Genomic DNA, 18,714 nt, shown 5'->3' on the forward strand with positions numbered 1-18,714 from the left:
AGTCATGTGTCAGGGCAGGTCACTAGGACATGACCTTGAGATGGGTCTGCCTTGTCGTGTAGCCTGTGGACGTCCATGGATGCGCTGCCCTCCTAGTGGCCTGCATGCATATGCATGCGCTGCGACGACGTGGCAGTGCTACAGAACGCCACTGTTCCGGATGGAAACGAAAGGGAGAAGTAAAGCGGCACATGCTGCTTTTTTTTTTATCAAAGCACATGCAGCCGAGTATTTCAAAATTTGAACACGCCAAAGTAGAAAAGCAATTTCTATAATATTCTATAAAAATCTTTCTTGAGACTATCATTATATCTATTATGTGATTTAAAAACTAGACTGAAAAGAGAGAAAGAAAATGAATAAGTATCATAACGGAGAAGATAATTTTTTATAGGACAAGATCCTATGAAAGGAAATGGAGTAGTGAAGCGGCACATTCTGATTTTTTTTCATCAAAGTACATGCAGCTGGGTATTTCAAAATTTGAACACGCCAAGGTAGGAAAGCAAATTCTATAGGACCATATGACCATATTTAGAAAGACTCTCATAAAACTTTATCTATATTATCTATCTTCTTATCTACTGGTTAAATTGAAAAGAAAAGAGAGTGAGTAAACATCTATTATCATAGAGAGATCTTTCGTAGAATATGATACTCTAAAATTTACTTCCTCAAATCAATAGCTCCAGATTTGAGCATGGATCATTCTGTTTAACTGGCCCGGCAGCCTGCCGTCCTCTTTGCCGTTGAGCCGTTGCTCAAATTCGAAATCACTGGTTTGGCATGCTCATATTTGAAAATATTAGGCTGTATGTGCTAAATAGAAAAAAAAAATCGGCAGGAACATGCTGCTTTTCACTTATTTATGGACCCCCTCTATTTGTTTTTCATCTAGAATAATTTTAGATGCACTCAGTGTCCAGATTTCCCGTCCTCCCAATGTCTCCAAAATAAAACATGATTATCCTCAACATGTATTGTACTGTGACACTGCATATATAGCTAATTTCTGCTTCGGTTGCTGTTTGCTAAACTCCTTGCAGACTGTGAAGCTTGGTTTCTTGCATTTTACCAAAAAAAAAAAAAAACGCAGCTATAGCAGCCCATGGCCGACCGATACTGTCGAGGTGCATGCATGGGGACACCCTTTGGCAGGCTACAGGCATCGAAACATGGCAGGATTGGCATCTACAATTGTTTACCTCATGTAAATGTTAATGAAGAAGAGTGGATAACCCATTTCATCTTTCGTGTGTAGCAGTGGCGGATGCAAAATAATCAGGTAGGGAGGTTCTTCATCTACCTCACTTCATCTTTCTCTTTATCTTCCTTCTCTTCTTTTTATTTCTTCTCTTCTTCTCCCTTTCTCATTGATAAAAAAAATTATTAAAAGGCTTCTATTAACTAAGAAGGGTTAAAATGAAAGTAAATTTTATAGAACCCGGTTCAGAAAGACTCTTGCAATACCTCATCCATGATTCAATAGATGAGCTAAAAGGAAAAAAATAAAATAGATACATATTATTATAGAGAAGAAAATATTTTATAGAACTGAACACTATAAAATTTGTTTCACTCAAGATCCGCCACTGGTGTGCAATTACAGTGTGTGCATGCCAAGCCTAGCTTTGCTCTCATGGAGATCCGAGCAGCGCTGAGCTTGATGAGTACACAGCACGGGCTCCCCTAGGGCAGTGCACCGAAAAGGACGAGACGTTAATTACTTTAATCTTCTTTTGGGAAAATAATTGATTTGTTTAACCGCCTAAACCGGAGACTATTTTAAGCTACCATACATTTCGTGCTTGGGGAATGTTTGTTCGTCATAATAAAATATATTAATTATTACTAATCATACTCTAATCAATACATTAATAGTGTATAAATAAACACGCTAACACTTAACAACAATAATCTCATAAAGATAAATAGTAATTAGCAATAAAACATGCTAATTATTACTAATTATTCTACTAATAATTATAATTAGCTAAGGTAGATGGCTTCATCCCATCAAAATGAATGGATCAATTCATCCAATATATTTGAGAAATATTATTAAAAGTTAGATGATTCTATCTACTGCTCTCTAACCAAACATCTAAAAATATAGATAGTCATCTTACATCTAACCTCATCCCACGTCAATGAGCTAGCAATGAGCACCTCGGCCATTGCAGCAGTAGTAGGATTAATTTTCTAAATAAAATAAGTTTTATTTCATCAAACAAAGAAAATTGTGTCGGTCTCTTCGTCACAAAATGAATTTAGCCGTTACCAATGTACCACTCCTATGCAATAATATACAGTATACTCCATGTATAAAGGATACTTATTTACTTGGGAGACTGGAAGGAATCAATACCCGTTCGATGTTTGTACCACGGTTGGTGGCACGGTGTCGCCATGTCGGCAGTGCGATACTGGCGCAGTGCAGTACGTGATCTCCAGACCCAGATCATCAACGTATCAGTTACTACTGCAGGTAAAACAGTAAAATCAAGATGGACCATGGTGTTATAATATAGGCACATCTAATCGGCTAATTACACGGACACTTCGCCTAAACACAATCATCATTAATAATAAAGTAGAGCGATACCGGGTACATCTTGTACCTTATGTGTGATATCCTATAAATTCTTGTTTGATTAGTGTGCGTTAATATGATTATCATAATATATTGTGCTGACTAATTATGTACTTCTCGCTTACTAATTTCTTTTAAATTTAATATTTTAAAAAAAATAAAAAGAAAATAGGGCAATGTCTTGGCGCCCCCTCCCTGGCCGAGACTCGCATTAGCAAGCTTGGCAACATGCCTCCCTAGCTGCTACCCACCTTGGCAAGTAGTCACGGACCATGGGAAGTGGCCACATGCTCCGCCTTGGCGGGACGAGCACCGCCACCCTTGCCTTGGTGAGGCAGCTACGCTGAAGACATGCTCCGCCTTGGCGGGACGAGCACCGCCACCCTAAGCATGATTAAATTCTTAAAGTATGTTGTTGAATTACTAAAATTGTTTTCTACTATGTTTCAAGTGTAGAATTTATTTTCTATGCATATTCGATTAAGTAGAAATTCATGTTAAGCATGTTTATGCTCTAATTTGCCACGTTATGACCGTTTTATCTATGTTTGACTCTGGAGCACCTCAGTGCCAAATGTTACCTATGATATTAATGTTACTACATCAAAATTTAGATAACATGGGAAGGTGTCTCGGACATGTCACCACCAGGGAATTCCCAGTGTTGAGGTCAAATTACAGTAACTACATATTCTGGGACAAGGAAGCTGAGAGACACGCCTCTGTGCATTTGGGCTTTCATCTATGATCGACCTAAATGTAGGATCTCAAAGATTTGAAAGGGCTTGGGCTTTGGTTTATCTGAAGAACCATATAAGCCATGATCTGAACTGGGAGTTCATTTATTTTGTGACCTAAGAAGTCTCTGGAAGACACTCAAGGAGAGGTTTAATATTTCTCAGCAGGAATCACTCCAGGCTCAGTACTACGCAAAGTTCATATTCACTAGGATTCAAAACTTTGCATTGGTGGTCTAGTACAATGCATACTTATGCAGATAATATCCGTCCTTATCAGGCTTGGAAGGAGTATACGAGAGGAAGTCCTCATCAGCATACTCTTGCAAACTTTCATGGAGATGATATCTCCATCCGCACTGATCTACTTCACAATCACTATCAAGACCAATTTGCATTAATCAGTGACTTACTAAAGCTAGAGCAGAGTGGAAAGCTACATTTAAGGTCCAACTCCAAGACTAGACATTAGGCGTATCACAGATAGGTGATGAGGAGAATATATGCTGTAAGAGGGAGGAATCCTGTAAGAGATGCGACGATATCTCCTAATTATACTCCTGGGAAGTGAAAAGACAACATGGAAATTCTATAAGTAATAGATTTATGATTCATATTAGATAGATATTAAAGGTCAAAAAGGCATCTATGAATGCCATTTATCATTACGTGGTTTAAATTAGATCATAAAGAAACTATGTTTTACAACTGGTGTAATTCAATAGTATAAATAGATTAAAGTTTGGGATTTTAATCTATACCTTACATGCTTTTATATTTATGTTTATCAAATGTTTATTTATGTAAGATCATTTACTTTCTTCTAGTGTGCAACCAATAGACATAAAGCAAAAAGATTTGTAACGAGGTATGAGCATGGCGTTGGATAAATGTCTAAGAGTGTAATAATATAGACCTATCTAATGGGCTATCCATGTTGACACTTGGCCTAAACATGCCCATAGGACATGAGGCACATAAAGGCCATTAAATGGTAGGAAATTTGGTCACATACTGCTCATCAATGTAAAAGAAGGTTACTAAGTTATACATATAATTATCAATAAAGTGGAGTGATATCATACTACATTTTGTATCTCCTATGCGTTGTTATTCTAAATTCTTGTTTGATTATTACACGGTACTATTATTATTACAACACAGGGAAGCCCTTTCGTTGCACCGGGCCTGATCCGGTGGTTGAGTTGGGTTGGGTTTCTCTACCTCTTTTTTGGGAGGCCCAATCAAGGCTCAAAAAATTCGGGGCGAGGTCAACAATTCTCAAATTGGACCTCCTGAGCAAGGCGTACGTCATGGGTCTAGGTGGCGGCTCTGGAATTTGCTCATTTCTCCATCACTTTTGAAGCTCTCACCTTGATCGGATAGGTTCTTCAGCTTTAGCCACTCTAGTGAGCACATCAACGATCATGTCAGCTGTCGCCAATGAAAATTTTCGGATGGTAAAGAGGTCAAAAGGAACAAAAGAAAAGGAAAAAGGAAAAGCAAGATCCTACCACAAATCAAGCCGTCAGATTTCAATTTACAGGATATTGATTGTGGACAGATTTTACTGGTCCGTCGCCTGAACAATTCATACTTTTTGGTGTTCCATTCGAGTTTACATGTTAGTTTATCATAGATGTTTGAAACATGTATATCAAGGAATAATTGAGAAAAATTGAACCAAGAAGATGCAATGTGAATTTGCTTTCCTCGCTCCCAGCCCACTGATCAATCGGGCTGCTAGTACAATGGATCTGCATGATGTCTATCGACATTATATACCCCCTAGCTAGAAACTTCGGCACAATTCAGCTTTGTTAAAAGTTCGTAAGCTAGTGATGATGCATTCGATAAGCTAATTTCTACAACTTTGGCTTTAGGTAGCCAAAGGCGCTTTTTAGTGGTAGAAGCAAGGCATATATGCCAAAAGGTAAAGCCATAAATATTCTTAGAGATCGTCTTCAAGCCACATGTAGATGCGCCTCATGCGTGCGCTCTGAATACCCAGTTTGACAAATTTGAACTTGCACGATGCATGAATCGTATATACGATGATCACTTGAACTTAACAAATATCTAGAAAACCCAATGACGGTGGGCGAGCGACTTATGATGTGTTTGGTTGGACAAGTAAATGATATGAGATAGAAGCACCCGATCGACCACCAGATATTGAAATTTTTCAGGGAACAAAAGCTAACTAAGTACTATTAGTGAGGAACCAGGAAGAATTCAAATAGGTAGACGGCCCAGTCTAAGACAAGGCAGCCAAATCTAAGAGCGAGACGCATTTCTGGCTTTGCATCTATGAAAAATGCATTCAAAAGGGGTTAAAACCTGTGTTACCTGGACACCCGTGTCCAAATTTTTTTACCGAGTCGGACACTCGCTTATCCGTGTCGGATTCCGACACCCGCACCGAAATTTTTTTGCCGAACCGAACGCTCCGACAAGAGTCGGACTCCGACACCCGCACCCGTATCCATGTAACGCAGGTCAAAACTAGAATAAATTAAGTTAACCAAGAGTCCAAGAGTACAAGACAGCGTCAGTATCCAGAAACAACCATCTATAATCAGACTATCAGATCGAGAGTGTTCATACAAAAGCGTGTGCATGATGTAGCATTATTGTCCATCAAGGCAGATTTCTACATACACCAGGAGTACACACGTGGGAGCCAAAGCTACCGAGTCTCCACTAAACACACGAACAAGAGGATACCCAGATTAACTAAGCAGCAATCAGCAAGTTCTTAACCCGTGCATGCACACGCACGGCTAGATGACGACAGTTCAACGAAGTGAGACCAACCGAGCGAGACGCCTGGATCGATCTAGCTATCGGCGACGACGGTCCGGATGACCATCTCGGCTTCGGCGGCGGCCGTGGCTACCATGGACGGCTGGCAGAAAATGATCTTGAGCTCCCCCGGCGCGCGGCAGCTCTGCGGCACGGGCTCGACGTCGGTCGGCGTCGTCCTGGTGAGCGGGCACCGGTTCTTGAAGTACCCCGGCGGGCCGCGGCACGCTGCGCCGTCTGCGACGCGCTGTGCGGGCGGGCAGTCGCAGTTTAGGTCCACGGCGCATCCGAGCGCCGGGCACTGCCCGCCGCCGATCGCCTGCGGGCTGATCACCATTGGCACGTTGAAGCCGTCCACCAGGCTCACGCTGTACGCGGCCAGGTCGAGGTCCCCGCCGTCGTGGACGGTGAGCTGTGCGACGGTGACCGGCGGCGCGGCCCCGGTGTCGCATCTCGACGCCGCGGAGTCGCAGCCCGTGCGCGCGACGACGCGGCCGGCCCAGAAGGTGGGCGGGAAGGAGAGGGAGAGGAGCGCGTTGGGGTCGAGGCGCGCGGTGTTGTCGGAGATGGACGGGAGGCCGGAGTTTGGGGTGACGAGGGGCCAGATGGGGTGCGGACAGATGTTGTGGAGGGTCAGCGTGGTCGCCGTTGAGGCGCCGGCGCTGGCGGCGAGGAGGACGACAACGAAGGCGAGGGCTCTGGCCATGGGCATGTCTTGACAAGCTCGCTAGCTTCTCGTGTGGTGGATGAGAGTTGTGACGAGACATGCGACGGGTTTGACTGTTTTTATAGGCGAGCTCAAGAATTGGAAGCTTGTTTGTGAAGGATCTAATCGTAGGGGAAGAGTTTAATAGAGTTTAGTGCTTTAACTCCTTTCGAAAAAAAGTGTTTTAACGAAGGACGAGAAAGACACGAAGCCTCGCCAAATTTCTAACTGCCTACCCCAGTTATCACCCAACGCAATCTACTTTTAGCCGGCTAAGATCTCTTAGGAATGATTACCTAATGGCCCTAAAAACCAAGCTAGAAAACTCTCAAAACACACCAAGAATCAATCAAAACATAGAAAAAACAAAACATGATAATTAAAGGTCAAAGCAAAACGTCACACAAACATAAAAAACTCTCAATCTAATAGGGGTATCAGTCTAGCCTTGAGCAAGAGATGATGGTCTAACCCTCAACACAATAGAGCCAAACTAAAAAACGAAAGGGTGTCGCGGTCTAACCTCTTACAGAGGATGACCCTAGAGAGGTTAGACAACCGTGCTCGCCAAAGCTACAACCTTCTCGTGTGATTCCCCCATCCAACCATCCCACAACAGTATGTATCAGGTGCCTCCTCTCTTCCCACCATCGGGTTTGATCACGTCTTGAACCCCGATGAGATTCTCGGTGGAAGAAAATTTTATAGGATTCTATTGTAGCGAAAATATCCATATTAGATCATGATTGTGATTTTGGTGATTAATGATAATATAGAAGTCACCGTAGTCGGGATAAAGTTTGATTGAATTGGAAAGAGTTCCAGAGAAATTATTCTCACCGAAAGGTTCGGCACTGAAAGAATTGCCCTCACCGGAGCATTATGTCCAGAGACAGTTTGCCTCACCATATGATCCGGTGATAAAGAGTGTACACGCCAGAGCAATTATGTCAGAAGGAGTCAGAGTGGACTGCACTCACCGGAAGGTCCGGCGATCAGAAGAGATGTACACCGAACTATTTCTTGGAGAGAAGAATTCAAGCACATAAGATCAAAGATCAACTCACCGGATAGTCCAGTGTAAAGATAGTGTACACCGGAGGCTTCACCGGAGCATTTAACAGAGTGTGTGAAAAATCCAGAAAATAAGAAATTCTACACACCGGAAGGTCCGGTGATGAAGACAGTGCACACTGGAGTATTTTGTGCAGAGAAGAAGTTTGGCGCGGTCTAACTCAGGATAACTCACTGGATAGTCCGATGATGAAGAGGATGTATACACCGGAGTATTCAGTGTTCAGAAGAACTCTGAGTGGAGTTCCAATGACTAGTTTCTGAGAATGTACACACCGAATGGTCCGGTGCTTGTACCTCTGTTAATGCCGGATCATCCGGTGTTCACAGAATATGTGAGCCATTGGGATAACGATTAGTCCGCGGGGTTAAGGCTATAAATACCTCTTCACTCATTCATTTAAAGTTGCTGGAGTCCAGAGAAACCCTTGTACACCTAAGAAGACATCCAAGCCATCCAAAAGCATAAAGTGTTTATCCAAGACGATTAAGCACACCATTAGTGAGTGATTAGTGCTTACAGGCCTAGTGAGAAGAGTTGCTAGGTGCTGCAACCTAAAGTGTGGATTAAGGAGTGATCCAAAAGTGTACCGAGAGGTACACCGGCACATTAGAGTCTTTTTGACTCGCTGATAACTTGTTGACCCTCCTACTTGGTGTGGAGCGGCTACATGAGGATTGTGCGGGGACGCGGAGGCTCTTGTCTTTGTAACTAAAGCTCCAAAGTGAAGATGGCGTACAAGTGACTGGAAGAGAGGTTAGTGGTGAGACATCTCCTTGGTGGCTTGGTGGCTCATCGTGCTTGAGGCCTTGTCTTGGTGACTTGGTATCTTAAGAGCTGTGACCGAAAGAGACTTGTCGATCGGAAGCATATCCTTTGTGAAGCTCCAACGTGGACTAGGGGTGACCTTTGTGCCACCGATACCACGGGATAAAAATCCCTTGTGTCGAGTTTGTCTCTCTACCTCATTTACGTTTTCGCATTTACTTACTTGCAATTTACCTTGTAATTCTCTTAAGCGGTAGAGTAGATACACTAGATAAGTCTAGAACACATTTAGATAGAAATTGATATAGACTTATCTTGTGAAAGTTTTGGAGCCAATAGTTTTTAAGTGTCTTAATTCACCCCCCTCTTAGGATGTCCTCGATTCCCTTCACCTGTCCAGATTGATCCTCGTGAGACCCTACCTACACCATCCATTTTCTAATCCAACAGCTGAACTGAGAAGGAGAGAGTGAGAGTGAACACATATCATCACAAGAAAGGAGGTACTTTGTAGGACCGTGTCTTGTAAATTTGCTTCCGTTCCCGATATCCCAAGCTTCTGGCACACCTTAACCTCATTCCAGCACGACATGCAAAGCATAATGACTTCAGCAACCAGCTGTATGGGCAAGGTGAATGGCTTAGAGGCTTCTCTCGCGGAGATCAAACTTGCGATTGTAGCCTTGAGCACGAAGTCGAAGCCGTTCCCCAGTGACAAGCAAATAGACAATGATGACAACTATGCATGCAAGGCGTCACATGACGGCTGGTGAGGATGAGCGCTGACATCATGAGCAGGAGCAGGCCATCTTATGTGATCATGTTGTCCGTGAGGCATACAAAACGATCACATGGGCACATCAGGCGGCTCCTCCATCGACATTGACTCCCTCGTCAACATCAGTGCCCAACGCCTAACATTCCTCGGGGCGGGGACGATGCTGCAAGCGGCAGTGTCATTCCTCCAGTGATGACGTTGCCATAGGTGGTGGTGTTGCTCCTCCCCCTCCCCCATGCTCTGACAGCTTGTTGGTCCCTCGCTACCACAAGCTATCGTTTTCGATGTATGACGGCAAGGAATATCCCCTCCTTTGTTTGTGAGCAATTTTTTGTAGGACAACTCGTACCGGATGGAGAGAAAGTCTAGTATACATACTACAATATGACTGGGGCTGCCTTGCTGTGGTACATGCGGCTATCCAAGGAGAAGCTGATGGTGTACTGGCCGACATTCGTCCAGTTCATCAGTGATCACTTTGCCAAGAACTTGGGTGAGCTCCAGCAAGTTAATATTTACACTGCATGTAGGTTTGCTAGAACATCTCAAAATGGACGTCGAACTCAAGCAACCAAAAGACATGGAGGCGGCCATGAGCCTTGCATGGGCTTATGAGGGTCGTGCTGCCATGGTGGTCGAGTACTTGCTGCCTAGAGGAGCAGCCAAGGCCATTATTCCTTCAACTACATCACGATCTTCGTCAATGTTCCTGGTCACCAAGGGGATTGGGGGCACCGCTACTGCTGGAGGGTCGACAGGAGGTGAAGACCCATCTAGGGGTGCCACACAGGCTGTAGGTGCCTAGCATGCTCACATCTTCAAGCATCCAATGATCGTGCAAATGGTCGAATGTTGCCATTTAAACCTCTATTAAACATCTGTTCTTTGAATGCCATCTTGCCCGTGCTGTGTGGTCTATCATACAAATGGCTTCAGGACTTTTCAGACCTCATAGTGTACGGTACTTGGCTATTCGGTATTAGGAAGGACTTGAAACCACAATTCCTGCTAGGGGCGGCTGCTATTTGTTGGTCGTTATAGCTATGCAGGAATGATATGGTTTTTGATAAGAGGAATATTTCTTCACCTTTGCAGGTTATTTCCGATGTAGCCACTGGCTCCGTACCTAGGCCATCTTACAGAGGCTGGATTCTCGGGGTTTGGTTACACAGGCATGTTAACACTTGGAGCAGGTGGTAAGGGAGTTTTTTTACCCAGGAAAATGGGTGGCGGTCTAGTCGAAGAATCGGCGCTCCATAGCGACTCCTGTTTCTACCTTTGTTTAAAGCTTTTATGTTGTTTTTTATTTTCTTGCTTGGTTGTGTGGATGCTTGTTATGCAGAGGCCAGAAGTTTCTTAGCTCTATTGTATCACCTTGATGTAATTGACCGAGATCAATAAAAGCTTCCATTTTCAAAAACAAATCATGCCCTTTTTGTACACCTTCCTTCTCCTTTTGTGCCGATCGACCATGAACACTCCATGAAAAAGCTTGGCTAATCTGTTTCCCGGGCAGCATGGTGCTTGTAAGTCACTACTATAAAAAATTATTTTTTGAGACACCTAGATTTCATTTTTATAGGCGGTTCATATGACAAACCGTTTGAGTACCAGACTGCATCCTCGTGCGGTCGTGGCGGTTCATATAAGTAACCGCTTGTGAAAATACTCATTTCAACCGCCTGTAAAAATAAGTCCATTTTTATAGACGGTTGACATAAAGAACCATGTGTGAAAATTAGTTTTTATAGGTAGTTCCTTATGTGAACCGCGTGTGATAATCTCTCCAAAAACAGTGCCTCCTAGCGAGATCCATTCAGACAGAGAGCTTGCTGTGTTCGAATAGTAGAGCTCAAAGGCGGCCACGGATTTGGAAAAAAGAGGGGAAAGGTTTTGTTTTTTTTAGCAAAAATGGTCATATCCTATTCTATGCCGGACTCAACTCACACATTCGACCCAAGCCGAATGACCCGATCCAACCCATATGCTCAAATTGTGAGTTTTTTTTCCTATTTTGATCTACAGTTTCGACCCGCGGGGTCCGTGATGAGCAGTTCAGCAGGGGTGATGATAACTATTGAATAACTACCATATTCAAATATCTCAGGGTTTCTCGTAATTTTTGGGGTATATCTCTATCTCCAGAAAAATTTGTCTAGCATGCTCGTATATTCAAGCATTTGTTTACAGTGAAGTTTATCTCCAAAAACAGGAATAAGGACTTAAAAGATATACGATAACCCTATATAAACGGAACCTGGAGACCCTATGGAGGACAAGCCATGCCAATTGAGAGTGAAAGAAGCCATTAAATGCCCAAATAGAGAGAAGAATCGAAAATACAAGCCAATAGAAGACAAACAAAGAAATCGCCGACTAGGTTTAGATCCATCTAGGCTAGCTACATGCCCCTTTGTAACAGACTTAGATCAATACAAGACAAATGAGATGTAGAGTTATTATTCTCTTAGAGGTCCAAACCTGTATAAAACCCCCAGCGTATTCTCCTACGACCCATCTACTCAAATCTTATTTCTTCAATAAGTTCGTTAGATCGACGATTCACAAATCATCGACAGTTGGCGCCGTCCGTGTGGATTATAACAATAGGCGTTGAAAATTCTACACAGAACATGCCATCGATTACGCCTACGCCGAGGACCAGTTTTTCGAACGAGGGGTTCTATGACAACTTCACCCCTCCCAACGATGAACCGACGATCGATCGGGTGAACTTCGACGAAGAACTTTTCGGTGAGGATTCTAGCGATGAGGTAAGTCACTTTATGGATCAATATGCAAAGGATTACGACATCAAGTTCAAACCACTCAGCTACCAAGATAGCCGTGAATGCCCTATTCACCATAAGTCGGGATCTTCCCCCGTAATTTCCGACAACATGGATTGTCAAGACACCTATCCGGAGTAATCCGATGAAAAATCCATGATGAATTTGCCATCAAGCCAGTTATGCAAGCCTTCCACGACATATGAGCTAGATCTTTGGCCACTCCCATTGGCTAGATATTGCTCCTCGTTACCTTCAGGAAGCATGACAATTTTTGGGCAATTTTTTTTCATCGACGTGGTCGACTTCAAGACAGCATACAACGCCATTTTGGGAAGACCTACTCTTGTCAAGTTCATGGCAAACACACATTACACTTACCAATGCATGAAGATCCTAGAACCCGAAGGGGTCATCACTATCCGGGGTTGCCTTAAGGAAGGTCTCCATTGCAACAAGCGGAGTCCTAACATGGCATCTCAACACCAACCAAACAAGGAATCTAAGAACTCACAGATCAAGGTAAACAAGAAACCTCAATCGTAACCGCAACCACAACATCTCGAGATGCAAACCCAAAAACCTAGGGCCTGGGTTCCACAACTAGTTCGGAACCATGTAACAACACCTACGCTACCCCGGAAGTAAAAAGGGTCACCGCTTATCAGCTTAATTTAGTTTGTGTCATTTAAGTTTAAGATTTTAGGTCTATAATAGCTCGTGGGTCATCAATAAGCTCTGTAAGTCCCAAGCATAAGTACTAAGAGTACCTTCATAATAATAAAGATCATATTGTCTAGGAAGTCTATCGAATTCTTTTCCTACCTTACTTGCCTTTCTGTGCATCCCCATGCCCGACAATGGGATAAGCCGCTTCTCGGGTTCTTCATCCCAATCGCGCACCCGGGGTGGCGAAAAGCTTTTCTCTACCCAAGGGCAATACGAGTTATTTTCTCTTATTGTGCTTTCTATTTAGACTGCCTATCTGAAAAAATTTTCTGGCAGATAGTTGGGGGCTTAACAAGTACTAGGTTCTGAAAATAAAAAATGACATATTGTGTACCATCTGAAAGCAAATTCCAATGAGAAGTGCAGAATCATTACATTGCGAACTTGGGTTGCGAAAATGCTTCTTATCACGTTCCACAAGTGACCGAGTGCCACAACGGCTCTCACTCAAGTGAATCTAAGGCTTGTCATAATAAGCTCTCCGACTAGTGATTAACGCACCCCAAACTAATCGAAGGAAGAAGTCAGTAAGGACATCACGATATGTTGTCCAATGCATCCAGCATGAAGTATTCCCTTCAAATGCAAAATGCGTTTAAATTCCTACAAGTCTAACAGATCTACCAAGTTATTTATTACAGACTACAGAGGAAAGTTTTAAGGCAGGACGCCCTAAATGTCCTCAAAGAAAAAGGACACAAGTGCTGATAAGATCAACGTGCTACTAGCAAGCTCTCCGGTGCTACCATGACCAAAACATCAACAAAAAATCCTTCGAACCTAGAGATGTGGTTCTACGACTCGTACAGAGCAAGAAAATCAGCAACAAGTGATCTCCGAAGTGAGAGGGTCTCTACACGGTGGTTGGATCTACTCACCTTAGGTCTCTTAGAAATGGAGGGTGAATGAGTCTTCAATAATTCTTGGAACATCGATCAACTCCAAAAATTTTATGTGTAAGTACTAAGAGTAAGTCTACACTAGTAAATGTTTATATTTCCCACTTGAATCTATTTGTGGTCTTTTTTATCTTCCCTAAACTCAATGTCTGACACCTGTAAGATGGGTACACTGACAGGAAGCCGCAATCCGGGTAGCTCTACCTATCGCCCGCACCTAGATAAGCCCGAACAAGGTCACACGAGAATTGACTTTAGGAAACAAGAGTTTCTATGACTAAAGGAAAAATATGAGAATTCAATTCTTTTCTCTTACCCTGGTCGGCTAATTCATATTGGTCGATTGATAATTTTATCTTATTATCTCTAAGCTTTATTTCTAGATAACCAGTCAGGAGCTGGATGAATATAGTGTACCAATAGCTAACGACAACATACTGTGCGTGTGCCAAAGTGACTTCCTTCGCATGGGGATGTTGTTCTAAGTCGCGACCTCGCGGGATGTGACAAATGTTCCTTATCACATACTCGAGTGCCTGGGGGCTACGGCACCTCCAACTCACGTTGGACATAGGGCTGGCACGATTAAGCTCCTCGATTAGTAACAAAGTCATCCTACCCTAGCCGGAAGAGGAAGCAAGTAGCAATGAGCATGTTAGGTTGTCGGTATCTCCTCGGTATCGAATTTCAAAGAAGTCCCACTATTTTCATTTACATTATTTTTTATTAACAAAAGAATAAGTTTATATTTCCAAGCACATGATACAGAAGAAAGCCTAAGCATACTCGACGATTCTCCGACTAGCCACCGCGGCGGTTCTGAGTGCTACTCAGACTTATGATTTTCTGTGCTAGGGTCCCACCACATTTTCTATTTGGGATCTCTTTCAACGCATGTGGGGGTTGTTGGTACAAAAGACCTGGAGGGTTGGCGCACTACACTGACAAAGGCGCTCAGTTTCCAAATGTCATCCTGATCTTTTGCTAGAAAAGGAGGACATAGAATCTCTTCACCACCACGTAAAACTTCCACTGCAATAGTTCAAATTTTGAGCCTTGCCAGAGATGAGTCTTATCCCCCTTGTCCTTTTACCGGGATGGGACAATATTTTTGGGCTAATCAAAAACCCTACTCGGATGGAATACCTTCTCGAGAACTTGCTTGAAAACTTGAAGGCGTTCAAAACCCTGAGTACATGATCTGATAACCCAAAGAACCTAGTTAGATGCTTCACCCTAATCTGGGACTCGAGTCATACTCAATGATGTGATCGAGCAAAAATCTTATCTTTGTTGGCTATATACTTAATCCATCGAAGCCTCATTTCACATACTGATGGGGAGATTGACGATGACTATTAGATAACCACCATACCCGTACACTCTAGAGTTTTTCACAATTCTCGGAACATATCTCTATCTTCGGGAGAGAGATCCTTGGATGAAAGAAAACTACTCGTAGGTACCCAAGGATCTTGTAAACAGGGAAATTTATCTCCAATAACAGGAAGGAAGATTCCAGAGGACATATAACGCCCCCTATATATACTGAACATGGGGACCCTGCGGAGGACAAGCTAGTCCCATTGAGAGCGAAAGAAGTCATTGAACACCCAAATAGAGAGAAGTATCAATGATACAAGCCAATAGAAGCTGAGCAAGGAAATCGCCGACTCAATTTAGATCTATCTAGTCTAGCTACATACCCCATTATAACAGGCTCAGATCAATACAAGAAAAATAGGGCGTAGGGTTATTATCCTCTTAGAGGCTCGGACTTGTATAGAACCCTCCTGTGTATTCTCCTATGATCTATCTACTCAAAGCATCCTCTATTTTTTCAACAAGTTTGTTAGATCGGTGGTTCACAAATCATCGATAAGGGATTATCATTGCAAACACCTATTTTGCATTGAGTTGATTGATGAGACCTCTGATGGTGATGCCGATGATGCTGACCGATGATGAAGAGTGTCACCTGCAGAGAGGCTGCACCGTGCAGCTGTATGGCACCTTGTGAGAGGGGTGCCAGAGGATCCTCATTGATACGGGCTCCACTCACAATGTCATGATGACGAGCTCCCTCACCATTTTGACTTACATGTACGCCGGGTATGTATGGGCATGATAATTTCCAGTGCGTGTGTATCCTCAGTCGTGACATCTTGTGTGGCTTACCTCTTATGATTGAAAGCGTGATCTTTTTGTTCGACTGCTACATGATGACCTTGGGCAATGACATCGACATTGTACTAGGTATGTCTTGCTTGTACAGTTTGGGTCCAATTTTGTGGGATTTCTTGGCCTTGACAATGGGCTTTCTTCGTGGGGGGCGTTACATCACTCTCTATAGCAATGATGCTACACCAACATCTTCACTGACCTTCCTGTCCTACTTCCCGCTGCTCCTGCACCTCGGTGGGCTTCTTCTGCATGCCTCCTAGCCACTTGGATGGAGGTGCCCAACTCCTCCTTGGCCATGGTGGGTGGCCCTTGTTGTCTCGCCAACATCTTTGACATAGTGCTCCTAAACTTGGGAATCTTCGATGACATTCGATGTGCAGTTCATAGGGAGCCCAAACTTGCATCCCTTAGAGTGCGTAGTTAGGATGACACTTGTGCCCGGGCGTGGACGATAGCCAATTGCATCATTCTATTTGATGACTGCATCTACCTGCTAGCTTAATCTTCCTTACTCCATAACCTCATTGATGTCATGCATGCTGCCAGGTAAGAGGATCTGCAGCGCCATCTAGATGTAGGGTACACATGCCTTATGCATTAGGTGTTGCCCACTATTTTCCAGAGTCAGACCTTTTGCTTCAACAGATGCCAATGCAACTGTCCCTGCCACAAATGTGCTTTTTTGCTTATGACTCAAGCTGTGAGTTCCTCATAGTTCACCGAGTATTTTTTTTACGTCTATCGTGTTATTGGTTCACTGCCACTTTCTCGTCCTAAATATAGCTACTACAGGGTGTTGTTTGGCCATAGCATCGACCTCACAGATGGCCACCTGGTGCCTCGAGAAATATTCTTGTTCTTACTCAACGTGTACTTGCTTCCTCCAAAGGTGCACTTTGCCTTGAATGTTAGGATCATGTGCCATCTCATTGCAGCACCATGAACTCCTATTGTTCATGGGAATGATACTCATGCAACATCCTACCACTTCAACATGCAAGCCTACATCGGTAGTTTATCCTATCACTTCATGTTGATCATTAACACGACTAAGCACAACCTCCTCATTGACATGCTCTGGGCGAGCTACACATGGCCATATGGCAGCATGAGGCATCTTTGCCAACACATCCAAGCCCCGCACAAGGATGTTCCATGCCCCAGTACAAGGACGTGCTAGAAGTCGAAGGGGTGGGGTGATGTTGTGGGTTGGCGATGATGACATAATCCTTAATAAATTTCCAATAATAGCCAACTAATCCCAAGAAACCGCATAATTCCCAAATTATCAAAGGAATAGCCAAGCAGTGATAGCTTGGATTTTAGTTGGATCAACATCAACTCCTTGTGTCAAAACAATATGACATAAATATGCCACCGATGAAGTCCAAAATAAAGATTTAGGCTTTTTTTAAGACCAAATGATAAAGGCGCGATGTTTGAAAAACCCGGCAAAGATGTTGGAGTTGCTTAGACCATGAGGAGCTTTAAATAGGGATATCATCAAAGAATACCAAAATGAAGCGACGAATGAATGGTCTTAAGACATCATTCATTAAGGCTTGAAAAGTAGATGGCGCATTGGTTAAGCCAAATGGCATGACCAAAAGTTCAAAATGTCCATGATGAGTGCAGAAGGTTATTTTCTCCACATCCACATGGATCATGTAAACCTAATGATAGCCGGAGCGAAGATCCAATTTAGTAAAAAATATGTCCATCCACCACTAAATAGGGAATTTATCTCTGATGGTGTTATCATTAAACACCCACTAATCCACACAGAAGAACCAAGATTCATCATGCTTCTTAACAAGGAGAACATGTGAAGAATAAGTAGATGTACTGTAGCAGATAATACCTTGTTGAAGCATCTCCTCATCGTTCTAGTTCATCCTTCTGTAGTTGAGGATAACGATATAGACGAAATGCAATGGATTCAGAAGAATTCTTAAGATGAATCAGGTGATCATAACAGTGAGAAGGCGGAAGTCCTATGGGGGTAGTGAATAAGAAATCAAATTTCCATAATAATGTGTCCATTAATTTGCAATCAGTCCCCTCCAAAGAGTAATTCGTAGGAGACTTCCTATCGCACCTGAACCACTGAACCTCATGATTAGATCTCCAAAATTTCGTTGTTAGTTGTTGAAAATTCAAAACAATAGGGCCGAGAGAACTTAACCATTGAACACCCAAACCCAAATAAAAGTCACCTAATGGAATAGTATAACAATCAAGAATAAATGTTTCTTGATCGATGGAAATTGGAATTGCACGACACAGTCTCATGCTAGAGATATAATCACCATTAGCCACATCAACATGCATACCAGTCTAAGTAGAATAAATTGGAAATCCCATTGATGGCAAGCATCTTCACTAATGAAAATTATGAGTTAACCCCGAATTCATAAGAACAATTTCCGTGCACACTACTATAGAAACTCCAATCAGCGACGGCCTATCTGTGCTAGTTTTGCTAGCACTGGCAATGAAATCTTATCATTGACGGTTCATAACCACAAATGGCCAAAAACTAATGAGTCTGTTGGAAACGACAATGATACCACTTATCATTGCTGGTTCATAACACAAACCAGAAGTGATACATCACTGCCAGCTTGTGGCATCAACCGATAGTTATATAC

The 18,714-nt window shown here is 43.0% G+C and overlaps 1 protein-coding gene across 1 annotated transcript; it reads right to left on the bottom strand.

Annotated features, from left to right (window-relative positions):
* Window positions 1-5,905: 5,905 nt before the first annotated feature.
* Window positions 5,906-6,904, bottom strand: LOC133905103 (osmotin-like protein). The gene has a single exon (XM_062346812.1). It carries the CDS (start codon window positions 6,845-6,847, stop codon window positions 6,170-6,172), a length of 678 nt encoding a protein of 225 aa, XP_062202796.1. The 5' UTR covers window positions 6,848-6,904; the 3' UTR covers window positions 5,906-6,169.
* Window positions 6,905-18,714: the final 11,810 nt, after the last annotated feature.

Source organism: Phragmites australis, chromosome 22 (genome assembly GCF_958298935.1).
Source record: "Phragmites australis chromosome 22, lpPhrAust1.1, whole genome shotgun sequence".
NCBI classification, from domain to species: domain Eukaryota; kingdom Viridiplantae; phylum Streptophyta; class Magnoliopsida; order Poales; family Poaceae; genus Phragmites; species Phragmites australis.

Coding starts and splice junctions, on each gene's coding strand:
- LOC133905103 (XM_062346812.1), bottom strand. CDS start 6,847: ATGCCCATGGCCAGAGCCCTCGCCTTCGTTGTCGTCCTCCTCGCCGCC.